The sequence below is a fragment of the Drosophila busckii genome, chromosome 2L, assembly GCF_011750605.1.
Source record: "Drosophila busckii strain San Diego stock center, stock number 13000-0081.31 chromosome 2L, ASM1175060v1, whole genome shotgun sequence".
NCBI lineage: Eukaryota > Metazoa > Arthropoda > Insecta > Diptera > Drosophilidae > Drosophila > Drosophila busckii.
The window spans coordinates 7,364,261-7,381,805 of NC_046604.1; the positions used below are offsets into that span (position 1 = coordinate 7,364,261).

Genomic DNA, 17,545 nt, shown 5'->3' on the forward strand with positions numbered 1-17,545 from the left:
CAATTACTCAGGTATTTATATAGGCTGCAAAGTTAAAAGTCGGAAATATATAAATTTAAACAAGAATTTCATAATTTTAATGTCTGTACATAAGAGTTCCGAATTCATTTTAAAGTTGGGGCTTAAGAAATGAATTATAATCTTAAATAAAAGTGTGTGCATATTAAAGAATTATATTAGGTGCATAATGATTGATAATACGTAATTAATAAATACCATGTCACTTAATCTTATTTTTATTTAATGCTTATAAGTAGTATTTGTAGGTGTGTATAGTATTTTCTTAACATGTAATTAAAAAATATTCTGACAAATGGTGTAACAGGCAATGCTCATGTAATAATATAATATTAAGCTCATTGGCGAGTGCTGCTCTTGGTAACAAGAGCGCACCTAAGAGAGTGAGGGAGGCGAGCAGGGGGCGGTTGGGGCGCAATGCCGCCTCAGGCCTCAGCCTATGTCTTTTAAATGTGTTTGTGCTTTATCAATAATAATTTGAATTGTTATTGTTGCTGTTGTTGTTGTTGGCGCAATTTTCATGTTTTCGATTGGCTCTGTCGATAGTTGGCGCAGTGTGTTTCCTTCGGCTCTAAATTCTTGCTTATTGCTATTTGCGCAACAATGCAGTTCGCCCGCCCGCACACACACAGACAGAGAGACACATGCATACATACACAAGCAAACAAATACAGACACCTGGCACTAGATGCTCCAGAGACGCCGACACCCAAGCGATCTCAGTTGGACGATTTTGACGCTGACGTCGCTTCGCAGCTGGGCAGTGAAAGGCTAAAGCACTTAGCCATAGATTTACACTACATTAAACTACTCCAGTTCTGCAGCAGCGACGCTGACGCCGACGCCGACGCTGAAGCTAAGGCGTCGTCGCTTAGCCGTTGGATTGTGCTTGCCTTTGGTTATTTTAAGTCTAGTTTTTTGTGTGTTTATACAAATTTCATGTACATACATACATACATACATAGTTTTGTTGAGTGCATTTGTTGGCTGGGGCTGGCTTTGGTGTGTGGGGCAGGTTTTGTTGTTGTTGTTTTGTTTGCTCTTGTTGCCATTGTAGTGCTTGGCTGGGCTGTTGGAAAAGCGTAGTGCGGCTTTAGTATAAATGTTGGCACAATTTGGTAGTCGAAATCAGAATCAACTCGTTCGCTGAGCATTCAACAAGTCTCCTTCCTTCTACTCCTTCAACTTCTTCAACTCCACCACAACAACAACATGAAGGTAAGATATGCCTCTTGAAGCGTCGTCGTCGGAGCCAGCTAATCCTTTCACACACTTGCAGTTCGCCATTGCTGTAGTCATGTTCGTGTGCGCCGCTGCCGGTGCTCAGGCGTCATGGGGTGCCATTGCTCCCGGTGTTTCCTATGTGAACTCTGTTGCTCATGGACCTGGTCTGTGGGGCAATGCCTGGAATGGTGCATGGAACGGCTGGAACGGTGCCTGGAATCACGGTGCTGCGTGGGCCGCCCCAGCTGCCGTTGCTGTGCACGCCAGCGCTCCCTGGGGTCTGACCGCTCCCGGCTGGCACGGCGGCTATCCCGGCATTGCTCTCTCTCAGGGCCCCCATGCCGCTGCTGCTCATGGTCATGGTCATGAGGGTGTCTATGTTGCCAAGACCCGTGGTGCCATCCACACCGCTCCTTTGGCTGGTCACATCAACTCGGCTACCTCCGTGAATGTGGCTCCCGCTCCCGGCACTCTGTAAATTGTGTCCACTGCGCCAGGCCAAATGTAATTGAGTGGTGAGCAGCAGGCAGGACACCAGCGCACACTTTTGCTGTTATCTAACTCCTCTCACGCTCTTCTACTTCTGTCTACGACTTCAACGACTCTTCTCGGATACTCTATCACCACCACCACCAACCACCAACACCTGATTCCCCCACTATTGTTAAGCACACACACACTTCGCTCTTAGTCCCGCATATGAGCAAGAGAAGATGACAGCGATGTCTCCTCTCCGCACAACACTTCGTTCTGTGTTCAACAAACAAGTCCAACATCAACAACAACAACAACAATTACAACAACTACAACCAACAAATACAAGCATGTGAATTTCTTATTACATGAGAACCTTCAAAGCACCTTCTTCTTTTCCTGCTACTTTGCATCTTTCATCTATCTACTCTCAGAACTATCTTTGCAACAATATAATCTCCAACTATTCTTTCCTTTCTCTCTATCCTCTATATGTGCATACCTTATGCTCTACAAACTGTACATAATCTGTGTATATACAAACATACTTACATACATACATATAACTTACTGTTAGTAATTTGCAACAATTGTAAGATTGAACAAAAGCATTTTAAATAAAATCATGCATCGTTTTTATTTATTCGAGTCTTGTTGAATTTAATTTAATCGAATTGAGTTGATGTAGTGGGGATTTAATATATTGGTGAAGAGCTTAAAATAAGTTTAGACTCCACAAAAAAAAAAAATATATATATATACTTCTTAAAATATTATTATTATTTCTATTCGATCTTTGTCAAATGGCACTCGGCTCTTATAACTTTGCATTACAAAAAAATTTCGCTTATTGAGGTCCTAGATATCAATTAACGACGTAATCGTGCCCCATATAAAATGACGGACACCGAAAACCCCTATGTACCGCTCTTCATTGAAATATGTAACTGAATATAAATTTTTATTTTCTGTGTACAATTTGTTTTGCTGCACCTATAGATACCACCCCCAAGGGTGCATGGGAAAAGTTTGGGGCTCCTGTTATATTTTTTATAATGTTAAAGAGCACGATTAAGCCTTTCAGAGAAATTCGTGACGTGTTGAAAAGTTTTTGACCCCGGATTCGTGATCAGCACGAAAAATTCATTTGGACACACTATATCGCATTTATCGAAATTTGCGTGGCAGTGTAATTACTACCAATCAACTACCTGAATAATAAAATTAATAAGCAGTGTTTTTAATTTAACCTGTACATTATTCACCTTCCATACCATAGATAACCTTGACAATGTTACAGATTGCTTAATTGATTTTAATATCTAAAGGAATGTCTAGTTCGAATACCTCTTAAGTTAATAGATCAGCTGTATATACTTAGTATTTAATAAGTTTGGACGTTTTTACGACCACTGAACGATTGTCAAGACCGGTCAAAGCTACTTAATTGATACCAAAGGCGTTCACGGCAGTAATTTTGATTGGTACTACAGGGCGTATGCTTAATTATGCAAACGCTTAAAGCTAATTACAGCCCAGCAACAACAAAAAACGAAAACAGCAAAAGCTCAAACACTTTGCCACCTGCACATGCGCTGACAAGCCCAGATCATACTACTATATAATTGCCATGGAACGTAATCTATATAAATTATAGTCCACTGCTAATTACAGATTATCATCACCCAAGAATTCAACTTGAACTCTGTTAATGCTGTCGTTCAAAATTTTTGACGTTGGCGTTGGCATACGATTTTTGTTTGTGTATATGAATAGCACGAGCTTAAATAGCAAATAAAAATTGCAATTTAGTGCAGCGACACGTTTGGACAAGTTTGGTTGCATTTTGGGGAGTCGCCTCCAAAACTGGTTCGACACGCGGCTGCAATTGACAAGGTTTTCAGTTTCTGTTTCTGTTTTTCGCTGCCAAATACAATTGTTACACGTAACGCATTGTGGTTGGGCTTGGGTCCATTTGCATAATTGAATTGTGTTTGTCTTTGCACCATATGCGGCAGGCTTTGTACTCTGGCGTGCTTTAATTATTGCACTTACTTAATAGCTACCTACAAGATTTACTCAGTCCATTGGAACCCGGCTGTGGAGCTGCGCCTTGTCTAGATTGCCCACGCGTCCATGCAAATTGAAAAGTTCAAGAAAATTGAATGCTGTTTTGGTGATTAATAATCTATTTAATTGCTTTTAATTACCAATAATATGTGCATATATTATTCTTTAATAATATTATTAACGTTTGTCTAGCTAAAGATTTGGATGCGGTCTCATGCAGAGCAATAAAGCTTAGTGGAGAATATGAAGTCTTATATCTTATTACAAAGAAAAGATTAACCCGTTATTTTTCAAGGTCATCAAATGAGAATCGCGAAATCCTTAAAACAAGGTGGTCAAATACAAACCAGTTTATGTAACAATTCTGAATTTTCCAGTCCACTTTTATTAGCTTTGTTTCTATGTTTTAATGGTATTTTCTATGAGGAGCAACTAATCAGTGAGTGGAGCTTCTGGTATTACTCTATCTATCGATTTTATATTTTATGTCAACAAAATATATTATAAATTAAAATTAACAAGTTAAATCAGCAATGTACTAATTTCTAAATTTTCAATAAATTGTAAAGTATTGTTCAACTCCCTTTAAACTTATTTTACTCTCTTTCACCTTATTCCCTTTAATTCATCAAAGTAAACTTGACTGACACTTAATTTCTTCGTTTTTAGAAGAGTTCGTTTGGCAACAAAGTTTTTCAAAATGATATAATAACTTGTATATAAATGACTCTTTAATTGGCCATAAATATTAAATTAAAATATGACGGCAGCTGCAATTTTAATCATACTTTAAATCAATAAAGTCTCGCACTACCAAATACAGGATACGATTGTAGACCCGCATATAAGGCAAAGTAAGCAAGTCACATTATATGCTAATGAAGTAGAGCAACAATTAAGCAATTATAACAGCCAACAACAAAAGTTGTAGACGCAGTGAAAATCGACTTACCGGAACTGCAGTTAAAAAGTGGGCTGGGCACATGTGAACTACTATTACATTCAAACATAGATTGTTTTGTATCTGTGTGTGTGTGTGCATGAATCGATCAAATGCGAGTGCGGGAATCGAACGTGTGGTCGAAGGCATGTCATTAACAGTAATCGCATAAGCATATGCAAAAGATATATCTGTATAGTATGGACGCAGACATATGTTGTCAGCTTGGTGTGAACTCAAAACTCTTACTTGGTTGAACTTTCAGCTGACCGCTGGGCTCTTGCCTGTTATTGTGGGCGCAGTTCGAGCCATAGCCGAGCTATAAAAACTGGCCACGATACCGAACAGAGATCAGTACAGAACAAGAGTTCAGTAAGCAAACAAACAAACAAAGCAGCAACCATGAAAGTAAGATACGCTTAGCGTTGGACTCACTGATTGATTCTAATGGAATTTATTTGTAACTGCAGTTCGCCATCGCCGTCATTGTTACATTGGCCCTTGCCTTGGGCGTGCAGTCCTCGGTGATTCCATGGGGAGCTCAGGTCGCTGGTCATGGACTCTCCTATACTGCCGTCTCAGGACCCGCTGTAGTTGCCGCTCCTTGGGGTGCTCATGCTGCTGCCTGGGCTGCTCCTGCTGCCCATTGGCCCGCAGCTGTCACTGTTGGTGCCTGGCCACCAGCAGTCCATGCTCCCGCTGTGGTTGCTGCTCACGCTCCAGCTGTTGCTGTTGCTGCTCATGCTCCCGCCGTTGTGGTTGCTCCCGTTGCTCATGAGGGAGTCTACACTGCTCAGACCCGCGGTGCCGTGCACACTGCTCCTCTGGCTGGACATGTTCAATCTGTTGCCGCCATCAACGCTGCTCCTGCTCCCGGCACTCTTTAAATGCCATAAAATCAGTTTCCATGCCCTATGTTGATGCCAACCGACATCAGCATATTGTAACGATTCTGAAAATGTTGTATATATGTAAACTTCTAAACAGGGCACTCGCACTAGCCATCAAAATTAATGCTCTAAAATGCACGATCTATTTATTTCGAACCAGCAAACTTCTGTGAAAACAACTTTCTTCCTAGGCAATAAAGCTACGTGAAAAATACCTATCAATGGATGATTATTATTATTGATACCTATATACTTATTGAAACTTATACTTATTTAGTGTCCTGATTGACGAAACGCTACACTAAGCTAAGCTTCTTCCTTATGACTGAGTCCATAAATTATAACGCATTAAAGTTAGGCGCAGTTAACTTTTTGAGGGCATCGCATCATCGCGGACGCATTCAAAAAATAAGCAAAGACAAACAATTGAAAATCGCTTGTTTTTAATTTGATTAATCTAGACTTTCCATTTATGCTTTAATAACTTTACTAAAAAAGACTATTGAATAGGTCCTAATGAATCAAGTAAGTGTCAACTTAACTTTTACTGCGTATATTTTTTAGACTCTGTGCTATGGGTAAAAAGTCAATAATATTGGCAATAATAATTTGTGTGCCTGAACAACAAGATAGATTCATTAGGGGCGTCAAAAAGATCAGGAAAATATAACAGCTTGTGCCTAGATTGTTAACTTGCCTCTTACTGTGAAGTGAAAGTGTAACCTTTAATAAAAATCGATAATGAAATTATAAGAGGAGAGGTTGTAAAGGCAAAATTCAAAACCAAAATTGAATATTGAAAAATATTGATCAATTGAATATTGAAAATATATTGTCAAATATCAGCTCACTAGCTTTGAGCTTAGACCGAATACAAAAATATTGGATTTTTTACCCAAGTAGTAATAGCTTTACAATTAAAGATTAGGATTAGAGATGAAAAAGTTCAGAATATTTAAAATGTTTTAAAAATTCTTTATATAGCCAAGTAGTTAAATGACTGAAGCTTAGTGGATATATTGTTAAAGTTATAAAATGTTCATTTCGCCCTATGGTATAATTAAAAGACGATATCGACTTATAGCTCTGTAGAGCGATCAGGTGCATGCTGCATATACATACTATATAATATACTATACACTATACTTATTATAAAATCACACAAAGTCTAGCATAAATTGAATGCTAACTTGTGTTGATTAGAGTCTCTCTAATCTAGTAATTTTTTTTAGTCATTGCGTCTACTTAGTCAGCTGCTTTCAAGGTCTACATTTAATTGCGTATATATGGGCGTATGTACACTAAAACTGTATTAAACTTGCAATTATAACAGCATTTAGCAGTGAACTTGTGTCATTTAGCTGTGAATAGAGCGATTAAATTTTAATGAAAAAACAACAAATATTTGTGATTGTTGTTTTTCTTTTAGTTCAATTTAAAAGTTGAGTTCAAAATAAATTCTCGGAAACATCAATCATATAGTAGTTGCTGTTGGCTTGGTAGATAAGCAAATTTTATTTTATATATAATTAGCATAGATCGGCTGCACAGTGGACTTAGCTTATACGCAGGCGCAAGGAATTTTAATAAACTCTTTGTTAAGTCGTCGCAGTTAAATCTTTATTGCTTCGCTTTCTTGCATAGAAATTCCCAGTTGCCCTGCTAGCTCCTAGAGGGGAGTAGTTCATAGAGCTCGCGATTGTTTGCTGCCTGATAAATTGATAAACGCTCGTTTGCTCAGCAATGCAATTGAGAGAAAGAGCAAAAACACGCAACTGCAACTGTAATGATTTATTGCAACGGCCCCCAGTCAATCGTCAATCGTCAACCGCTGTGACTTGCACTTGCCATACTAAGCATATCGTATGTGTATGTGTGTGGGTCCCAACATGGGCAGCGGCAGCGCAATTGTCTACCGGGTCTGTGGCTAGAAAATCGCCAAGTGGGTCACAACATGATGAATTGCTTATACCCTGCAGCATTGAATGAAATGCAGTAGCCGCTCTCAGCAAATTGAGCTTAGCTTGTAAATTATATACACAAGCTCAGCAGGTGTAGCGCATTTGTCTATATTGAACAACAAAAAACTAAAATTCCCAAATTGAACAAATTTCCCAGAGGCCAAGTGCAACAGCAACAACAACAAGAAGCGAGCGCGTCCCCAAACAAAAGTTCGTGAATGGAGAAAACACTCGGCCTCGGTTTTATGTACGCACTCGGCTTTTGGTTTGGTTTCGTTGGCTCGATGGCAGCAGCGGCGACTTTCTGGCTGTTGGGGCCAGTTGGCTGGCTCGGGGCTGACAGTAAAGACGCGCTGGGAAACGGTGTTTTGATTGCAATCGAAAGGCGGCAAGTCGGCGGTACTAACAACGGCCATCGATTTGGCAGATTCTCGTCAAATTGAATATGAAAGTGCAAAGTGTTTGAGCCACGTTATTGCTTTGTCGCCTCGTTGCAATTGTAATAATAGTGCTGCGGCTTGTTGTAGACAAATAATCAGGGATTGCGGCAACGAAAGGCTTTTGATAAACTTGGGCGTGTCAGGCGCCAATGGCATTATGTTTCATTATCTTTGTTTGAATCTACTTGGCAGACACTCTCGACGCCAAATAACTTGGCTCTTGGTTCTTGGCTCGTCTGCAAACAAATACATATATGTACATATATGTATGTGTTCCTATTTGCGCAGATATTAACTTTGTTGTCTGAATATTTTTGCAAATTTTTGCAAGCACTTGGAAGTGTTTATAAACAAAATTTGGTATACGTTTCACTTAATTGAACACGTTTGCCGCATTTCGTTCAGATGCATTAAACGCAAAATCAAATATCTAAATCACTCACGAGTATTACACTCATTAAAAGCTAATTGACGTCATCGTCATGTCAAAGATTTACACAAGCGCACACCTTACACATACGCGTGTAAATTGAGTGAAACCAAAGTACAAAAAGGCATTCAAAACAGAAAACAGCTGATTTACCACTGATTACCCTCACACCTTTTCCGCCTCGACAAGCAAATGAGTAATACAAACAAATGTAGCATTTGCTTTGCTCTCTTTTGTTGCTTTATCATCAATTTTCGCACACTCAGCGAAGCAAAACAGTTTTGTTTTGTTGTTCGCTTTACTTGTTGAAATGTTCAGCATGAATGCAAAACGTGCGTACTCTCTCTCTCTCTCGCCCGCTCGCTCTCTTTCGCTTGTTTACACTCACGCGACAGGTGTAATGATGGAGAGAGAGTGCAGTCCAGCTGGCGCTCTGCCCGCTCTCGTGCATTGCTCCCGTTTGCTATCAGATTTTTAAAATACGCGCTATTTCTTTGTTTTCAATTGATTTGCATAGTCGCTTTTGTTGCTCGAAAATAGAATTCGCTCTTTGTTGATGCAAACAATGATAAAGATGCAATTAGTGGTGTGCATGTGTGAGCTTTTCTTCGCTATCAGACACAAACACAACACAATAGTGAGGTATTGATGAGGGGGCATTGAAAACGATTGTTGTAAGAAAAGATCTGGCAAGTCACAGTGCACAGTGGTGTGAATCATGCAAAACTTTCAGTGGTCCTTTAACGTTTTTTACAACGATAATAGGACAAACTATATACTTATTGAACAGCTAAGCATTGAGTGCACTGATAAAAAACTCAGAATGCCTTGAGAGTTGTAAATAATAATCTTAATAGCATTAGTGTACTCGAATCAATCAGAGACCACTGTATCAACTGATTACACATACGCATGCAAAATTACATGCATATATTCTCAATAAATATATTTGTATGCATGTGTGTGTGTATTTAATTAAATACATTTTTGTTTTGTTTTATTTTGTGCTTGACTACTCAGCAAGGAACGGCAATCGCAAAATCGCATCATTTGCTGTTGAGCATCGCAATCGTTTGGGTGTCGTTTAGAATGTTTTTTTTGCTTGGTAGATTTGGTCGTGAGTTTCGCGTACGTTCTGCTGCCCGCCTCGTTGCCAATTAAATGAGCGCTCATCAAAACATTAACTGCTTATTAAGATTTTGTGAAACTTTGACGTATTAGCCACATTAGCCAGCCAGAGGCCCAGAGGCCACGACTTTGACTGAGACGCTAACTATTGGTTTGGCTGCGTGCTTCTCATACTACAAGTGCGCGCGTACGTAAAATGAGAAATGTGTTGACCCAAAAGCGTGCTTAACTGGGTCAGAAGCGGCAGCAGCAGCAGTGCAAAAAACAGTTTTATGCAACGCATTTGAACTTGAAGCAAATCAAACTTCCACATAAGAGCAAACAAATTAAGAATAGAACAAGTGCAATTGAAGCGTCTATTGTTGCAACTAATCAAAGTGCTTATACAAACAAAAGGCAGTTACACACACACACACACACACACACTTGAGCGCAAGTTCCAATGACAACGTTGTCCACAGTCAAGGCCCTTCGTCGATTAGCAACATGAAAGGAATTTGCGGCGATGCCAAGCAGCAGCTGAACCAGTGCATGCTGCTGGGCGATACTGTCTCGGTCTCGGGCAATGAGGCATCGCCCGCTCATGGGACGCGCAGTACGTTTCGTGCTCGCCAGGTGCACAGCATGGCCATACGCAACACTAGCTCCTATGACACAATGGATCGACCCTTTCGGCCGGACAGTCTGCGCGGGCGTTGGGCCAAGTCGGCGGACTTTTATTTTGCCAGCTCGAGTTACGCTTTCAACAGCATGGTCTTCTCGGATGTGGCTGTCTGGGGACTTCTGTATGGCGGTTGGAGTAAGTACACTTGCCCGTCTTTAGCAAACTATTTTTAGCGGGTGTCAATTTAATGCGGAATCTCCACCATACACTGTTATCAATTAAATTCAATTAAATGTCAAAAAGGGTTATCAGCGCGTTTGGATTTGATTATATTTTTCGTTGAATTAAAATAATTAATACTGTTTGTTGGACTTAGCGCGACACATATACATACATACAAGAATAATAAATAAAACATAGATTTGTTTATAATTCAAGAGCACCCAAATAATTTCATACATTAAAAGTAAATAATGTGTATAATATAATTAAAAAAAAACTACATAGCGTATACGTAATATACAAACGAATGTGTTACGCACTCTCTATGAATAATTTATTTTATATCTTTACTTTGTTTCTTATTCTTGTTTTTATTATACTATTTCCAATCCCCTAATTCACTAGACTTGTGACTTTTTTTTTTTTTTTATTTTGTATCTGCTGTTTAATATTTTTTATAAATCTTTTTTATTGACTCTTTTTTGGTTCTTTTTATTTGTTTAGCATTTATCTGGAGTATATATAGGCGTATATATTACTCATCATTATTATATACCTAACTATATTCTGGATCAATTCTCATCGGTGGTTTGCATTTTCACGTTCGAGTATCCGTATTATAATAGGCGAAATAATACAACCAATTTCAGTCTTATATATTGGATTTCTTTTTGTTTTTTTGTATATCTGTACACTTTACTACTATAGCTATAATGCCCGGTCCACTCCTTATACACTATCACTCTATATATTGCTGGTATTGAGGCTTTCAAATAATACTTGGAATCACGTCCCTATTATTATATTTACTATGTTTTAATGCAAGTGGATGGTATGCCTAGGAAAAGCTTATCTATTCTAACTTTATCCTATTATTATGGATTACACCGACGACTTCCACAGAGAGTTCTTTCTTATATATATCAAAAAAATAAAATAAGATAATAAGTATATATTATATTTACAAGTATATCCTATATTATATATGTGAACAATGGGGAGATTCAGAAAAAAATTAGGAATTTTTTAGGCTTTCGATTATTAAAAAGTTTATACATTGCTCTGCCTTTTTTGTTAGGAAAACTCTTTTCCGTATAAAGAAAAATAAATTATAATTAAAGTAATAATAATCAAAAAAATATATATATTTCTATTTTAAATCGGGACGGGATTTTTATAAATTAATCTATATAAATTGAGCGTTAGACAAATGATGCAATTATTCAACATCAATTATTGACAATATTTTAAGATTTGACATATGGGAAAACAAATCTTGAATCCTTTTTCATTTAGATATAAATAATTAATTTAGTTTGTCTTTTTTTTAGCGCTGTCATAGGTTCCGTGAGGGATGGTGCCAGCCAGTGGACAATCTCCATGCCAATGCTCTTGGCGATTGCCTGCATTTGGCTAATAGTGCTGGCGCTGCTGCTCACCAAAATCTCGATTGTAAGTTGTCGCTAAATATCAACTTGGCTGCCATATAATTTCAACTTCTCTTTTGGCTAAGATTGGCAAAGCTTTGCGCTGCGCGTGCGTACTGATGTTTGGGTGCTTTGTGGCTGTGTTTGTCTACCTGGTTATACACGAGGATGTGGGGCTGGAAAGTCTGCTTGACTATTTGCACCCTGTGATTGACGACAGCTGGACGGCCATACGCTCCTCCATAGGCATAGCTATACTGCAGGCCAATATGGTGCTGGGACCAGGTTGGGGCAGCATTTTAACGCTAGGCAGCTACAATAGCTTTCGCAGCGATGCCGAGCGCCAAACCTATTGGGTGGCCATCAGCCATGTGCTAATTAACGTCATGGGCACTGTTTGCGGCCATGTGGTCAACGATCATTTTGAGCGTAAGCTGTTAGTTCTGAAAAATGTTCAATGGCTAAGGCTCTTATTATCTTTACAGTTCACGTGGGCATGTTTCATGTGGAGAAGAAGCATTCTATGCAATTCCTTTATACGGCTTATGGTTATCTATTTGGCAGTTTTAGCACGCTGCCCAGACTTTGGTGCTTTCTATTCTTTTCTGTGATCTTTCTGGCTGAAGTATGTGCTTTGGTAAGTAAGCAACTGCCTCGCGCACTTGCCTCATTAGCGAAACTGACTCCTTGTTCTCTTAATTACGATAATATCTTCTAACAGGTTATACAACTGCTAAGCGTGCTGACAGCGCTCTTCGATGAGTTCGAGCAACTGCGTCCGCGCAAGCGTCCCACAACCATTCTGCTTGTGCTCTGTCTGATGCTCTCGTCTATATACTTCTGCACGCAGGTTTGTCTTAAGCTTTGTAACGTTTTAAGTTCTGTTTTCATAGATTCTTTTTGCAGATGGGCTTCGCCCAAGTAAGTGCCTTATGCTATGTAACTCTTTTTACGCACATTGTCATATCGCTGCTGTTGATCGTAATGACAACTTGGATTTATGGACGTGTGCGATTTCAATGCGACTTGCAGTTCATGCTGGGCAAAACGATCTCAAGCCTTAAGATATTTATCATACGCTTCATAGCGCCATTGTTCGCGGTGCTTTGTCTGGTAAGTTGTGCCCTAATGCTTTTCATATTTGCGTTGTTCTAATATCTTCGTTGCAATTGCAGGCTCAGATAACTTATTTGCTGTTGATCAATGGTGGCAAGGATACACACATTTGGGTCAGCCAGAGTCTGATCTATGTATTGGTCTCGGGCTATATGATCTATAAGTTGTGCCAAACATCGGGCAAATGGCGTCAGCGCATGCGTCAATGCTTTGCGCCACACGATTGGCATCCTGTGAATGCTGATAACAGACGATTCTATGAGGAGATAATGGGCACGTCGGAAATGCTTGTTATTGACAATGGCCATCCTGCCTGATGGCTGCTGCGCCAGTTGCATAGTTTTTAGTGCCTCAACTACTACTAGAGAATTACAAATTTTTTATATTATGCTGTCGTGAAGGCGCCTGCAATTGTCAAGGACCTCAGCTCTGTTCGTACTGAACTCATTACAATGTGCATATAAATGCTATAGTAGCTTTAGTTATACAAAGCGTTCATATGAGAGCTTCTTATACAAACATTGTGAGCGTTTATTTTAAAAACAACATGTACTGATATTTTCCAAAATATAGAATTAGTGTACAATAACGGTGATATTTGTAGTACATATACTCAAAGCAAGGGAATAAACAATGCCGGTTTATTAAAAATTTAATAAGAAATGTTTGACAATTTTTAATGTGATTTTAATTGCTTTTTATAATTATGCTGCATACTTTTGGGCGGCATTTAATTTTCTCATCATTTCATATTGGGTGAGGACTGGGACTGGCTGTTGGGTAAGGGGCGGCATACATGCTAAGTAGTCAGTAAGTATTGATTTCGTTTAATTTATTAAGCCGCTCTCTTATTTTAGCAAGACAGTTCCAATGAATTGGAATGCACACTAGTAAAAATTTTAAATTCAAGACGCGATTTTCAGAGATAAGCATTTGTTATAAACCGCATTATTAGCCTTAGGGGTGCCTGACAAATGACCCAGAGACGCGAATGCATCCAATGTTTACACGATGCAAAATCACAATATTTTTTTTTTGTAAATAACGTTAAATCAAGTAAATAAACAATTTGTTTACTATTAAATATTGGAGCATGGCCAAAAATATTATTATTATTATTAGTAATATACATGTTTTAAATACCAATTTCAATGTCATTGTTGTGGTTTTTACTCATCTCTCTAGCTCTCTCTAAACTTGACAATAACATTTACACACTCACACATATAAAAATAGACCTAGGCAGCGCAGTAGATGCAAAAGCTTCATATTGAAATAAAAAGTTTCTATCCACAGCACGGACGCTATGCTCAGTCTGCTCTCCACATAGCATCCGATTCAGTCAGCCGGCATCGTTTCTTCTAATTAGAACGTCAATTTAAAACAGAACAGCGCGCGCGTATCCATCGCGCAAAAAAAATAATTAAATTTGTTTTTAGCTACAAATGTAACATTGATATTGCGACGTTCTTAATCGCATATACAGCGGTTTTGTTTGCGCGTTTTTGTTTTTGGTTTTGTTATTTTTGTTAAACAGGCAAAAGCAATGCAGACTGTTTGATTTGTGTAATCAAGAATTGTATTTGCGATCTGTGATCTTTATTAAATTGCATTTCTGACTCATCCAGTGCTGTTGCCATGGTATATGAGACATCCTACGAGAGTGGCCGCAGGCCCTTCAAGCCCGATCTGCAGCGTGGAAAGTGGGATAAGCCCACGGATTACATCGTAGCCTGCCTCGGTCTAGCGCTGAAGAATGATATATTCACAATTTCATATTGGTTCTTTTTCGACATGGGTTGTAAGTATAAACTAAATTATTGAAATTTCAACTGATAAGTATATGTATAATATATGTTCATATTGATTGAGAGAATGTAATGTTGAAAGCATGCATATTTATTAATAATTAATATTACCTTTTGAAATTGTTAAGCCAGCTGATAAGTCTATGTTATATTGTATATATTCTATTTGTGTCGATCTTAGGCACAAGTAAATGTATTATAAGTATTTTATTATTTAACTCAAGCAAAGTGAGAAAGCTTGTTGTAGTATTGCTCTTTTAATTTTAATTAAAGCTAAAATTTACGTTATGAGAAAACTAAGATATGTTTTGTGGTAAAAACGTTTTAGTATTACGTTAATGGTTTGTACAATGGAACCATAATTATGAATAATCATTATCATTATAATATTTTCATTTAAAAATAATGTTACTTCTAAAATGCATAGAAATTAATTTGGGGGCGTTTTAATATGAGGGCTATCTACTTAAATTCGTAGCACATGGGAAAACGTATCTAATATTTATTTGATTTTATTTTAGTATTTGGCATATTACCCTATTATTTATATATGGTTATATATCTGGTGCCTATACTGGTTATACATTCGTTTATGGGTCAATTCTCCAGCAGCGGCTTCATATCGGCCTTTCGCGTATCACCATTTTTCAAAGGTAAGCTCTTCTATAGGCATTAAAATAATCTCATATTATAACTGTCATTTTGGTTGTTTTTTCCAGGCATGGGCTATGTGAGCTTAGCCCTGAGCATTGCTTCGCTGATGTACTACAGTATATTTGCCATTGTGCCATTACTATTCATACTCAATTCCCTGCGTCCCACATTGCCCTGGAGCTGTGAGGCCGCAAAGTCGTGGGGAAATCTTACAACTGTAAGTCCCCGTTCAATTGCACTATGCGCTTATCTAAGCTTTCCGCTTTTCAGATCTGTAATATGACCTCTGATAAGCTCGACGAATTCATTATGCTGCATAATTCGTCGGAGATTTTTGAAACAACTGTGGTTCATGTGCCCTCCGTGCAATATTTTATGTAAGATTTTTATTTTAATATATTTAAACTTCTTTGCACTAAGCTTCTTGTGTCTCTCTTTAGTAATCACTTTGAACATTTGGACACACATGAATATGACATGCCAAACTACTCCTTGGAACTCTCATGGCCAATATTTTTATACGCATTGCTCGTCTGGGGAATCTTAGCATTTATCTTTACCAAGTTTGCTGGAACGGAAAAAGTAAGTGAGCGCTAAGCACAAATTAAATTAAATCCTAAATTAAATGTTTTTTATAGTTTGGCAAATTACTGCGCTACATGATCATAATCGTAGTTGTGCTAATGACAATCTGCTTGGGGCGTTTTCTTTTTTTGCCCGGCGCTATGGACGGTCTTTTGCATTATGTAAAGCCACGCATGGACTCCATGCTGGAGGGCAGTTCTATAATGCCAATTGTGGTGCTGCAGGCCTTTGGATCTGGTTGGGGCACAGTCATGTCGCTATCTAGCCACAATGATTTCAAAACTAACATCATGAACTACAGCTGGATAATTGGCTTTGGTCAAATTCTTATCTATATATTATTCGGCATGGTGTCTATGATGTTGGATCATTATTATACGAGTGCGTTGACATTAAAATTGTGTAAAATATTGCTAAACATAAATATTCATTTGTAGATCAAATTCCTGAAAATTTATCCGTATTTGTGGATTCTCACTGGATGCTCTATTTATCAAGTGCTACTGCCTTGGCCTCCTTAGAGTTGCCTCACATGTGGACCATTCTTTACTATACTATGCTACTGCTGGGTTCCTTAACTGTTATGGTGTGTGGGTCATTTTTGAAATTGATTTTTGATTGATTTTTTTTTTAATTGCGTCTATCAGAGCTGATTGACTTTTGATCCAATTTGTAGAAAAAGATTCAGCAATCTTTTCAGTTTCCGGAATACCCCTGTCCATCATTAACATTAACATCATTTTTATGCCTTTTCAGAGCACTCAGATCTTTACCATAGTCTCGAGTCTGTTAGATGAATTCGAATGGCTGCGCGAGCGTCGACAGCAGCTAACTTATAGTCTACTTGGCATCTTAGCAGTCGGCTCTATGTTCTTCTGTACAAACGTAAGCAATACAAATCATCATGTTATTTATACTCATTATTTATATTTTGCAACAGCATGGCTTTATGTATTTCTCGGCTGTGGTGATAGATGCGATAATTACACATAGTCTACTACACCTGTTGCTCTTGCTGGCCGTGCTTTGGGTGTATGGACGGGAGCGTTTTCAGCGTGACATTGAGTTTATGCTGGGAGAGCCCTTTGCGTCTTGGAAGATCTTCATACTACGCTTCCTAGCGCCCATATTTCTGCTATATTCACTGGTAATATTTGCAGCATTATTTAATGTATATATCCATTTATAGCTCTTGCTCTTCTTTTATAGCTTATTGGCGTCATTATTTCATCGGTGGAGCATGTATTTTCCAGCAGCTTTGTAATGATTATGAGCATCTTTTTGGTGCTTATACCTTTATTATATGTACCAGGCTATGGTTTTTATATAATGCTGCAAAACACGGGTAGATTTTGCGACCGTTTTAGGCGTGCTTGTCGGCCCAACGATTGGTATCCCATCGAAATGGAAACCCGCCAAAAATATGAGGAGCTTGTGGGCAATTCAGATATTACACACCAGCTTTATGAAGTTACCGAGGATGTTGATTTAAGTGCTTAATTGACATTAATTATCAATATGCTAAATAAAAGACATTTATATACAAAGCATAGG

General features: G+C 38.4%; 4 protein-coding genes across 5 annotated transcripts; all 4 read left to right on the forward strand.

Moving 5' to 3' along the window:
- The first annotated feature begins 1,130 nt into the window (after nucleotides 1-1,130).
- Nucleotides 1,131-2,099, forward strand: LOC108600155 (adult cuticle protein 1). Its single transcript, XM_017987555.1, has 2 exons — nucleotides 1,131-1,236; nucleotides 1,298-2,099. The coding sequence occupies exons 1-2, from the start codon at nucleotides 1,231-1,233 to the stop codon at nucleotides 1,718-1,720; spliced, it is 429 nt and encodes a 142-aa protein (XP_017843044.1). The 5' UTR covers nucleotides 1,131-1,230; the 3' UTR covers nucleotides 1,721-2,099.
- A 2,927-nt stretch (nucleotides 2,100-5,026) lies between these two features.
- On the forward strand, nucleotides 5,027-5,838 carry LOC108600961 (adult cuticle protein 1). The gene is made up of 2 exons (XM_017989150.2): nucleotides 5,027-5,134; nucleotides 5,197-5,838. Exons 1-2 carry the CDS (start codon nucleotides 5,129-5,131, stop codon nucleotides 5,611-5,613), a joined length of 423 nt encoding a protein of 140 aa, XP_017844639.1. The 5' UTR covers nucleotides 5,027-5,128; the 3' UTR covers nucleotides 5,614-5,838.
- A 2,057-nt stretch (nucleotides 5,839-7,895) lies between these two features.
- On the forward strand, nucleotides 7,896-13,578 carry LOC108608515 (sodium- and chloride-dependent glycine transporter 1). Its single transcript, XM_033294137.1, has 8 exons — nucleotides 7,896-7,976; nucleotides 9,468-10,392; nucleotides 11,717-11,853; nucleotides 11,915-12,257; nucleotides 12,314-12,465; nucleotides 12,550-12,678; nucleotides 12,735-12,941; nucleotides 13,004-13,578. Exons 2-8 carry the CDS (start codon nucleotides 10,062-10,064, stop codon nucleotides 13,259-13,261), a joined length of 1,557 nt encoding a protein of 518 aa, XP_033150028.1. The 5' UTR covers nucleotides 7,896-7,976; nucleotides 9,468-10,061; the 3' UTR covers nucleotides 13,262-13,578.
- A 708-nt stretch (nucleotides 13,579-14,286) lies between these two features.
- Nucleotides 14,287-17,541, forward strand: LOC108608552 (sodium-dependent proline transporter). 2 transcript variants are annotated; one of them, XM_017999972.2, is made up of 11 exons: nucleotides 14,287-14,510; nucleotides 14,573-14,745; nucleotides 15,274-15,405; nucleotides 15,472-15,623; nucleotides 15,677-15,783; nucleotides 15,847-15,988; nucleotides 16,045-16,372; nucleotides 16,429-16,577; nucleotides 16,748-16,876; nucleotides 16,932-17,138; nucleotides 17,201-17,541. In XM_017999972.2, exons 2-11 carry the CDS (start codon nucleotides 14,583-14,585, stop codon nucleotides 17,489-17,491), a joined length of 1,800 nt encoding a protein of 599 aa, XP_017855461.2. In that variant the 5' UTR covers nucleotides 14,287-14,510; nucleotides 14,573-14,582; the 3' UTR covers nucleotides 17,492-17,541. The 2 variants fall into 2 exon arrangements, with proteins under 2 accessions (XP_017855461.2, XP_017855460.2); XM_017999971.2 differs by having other exon boundaries at nucleotides 14,287-14,745.
- Nucleotides 17,542-17,545: the final 4 nt, after the last annotated feature.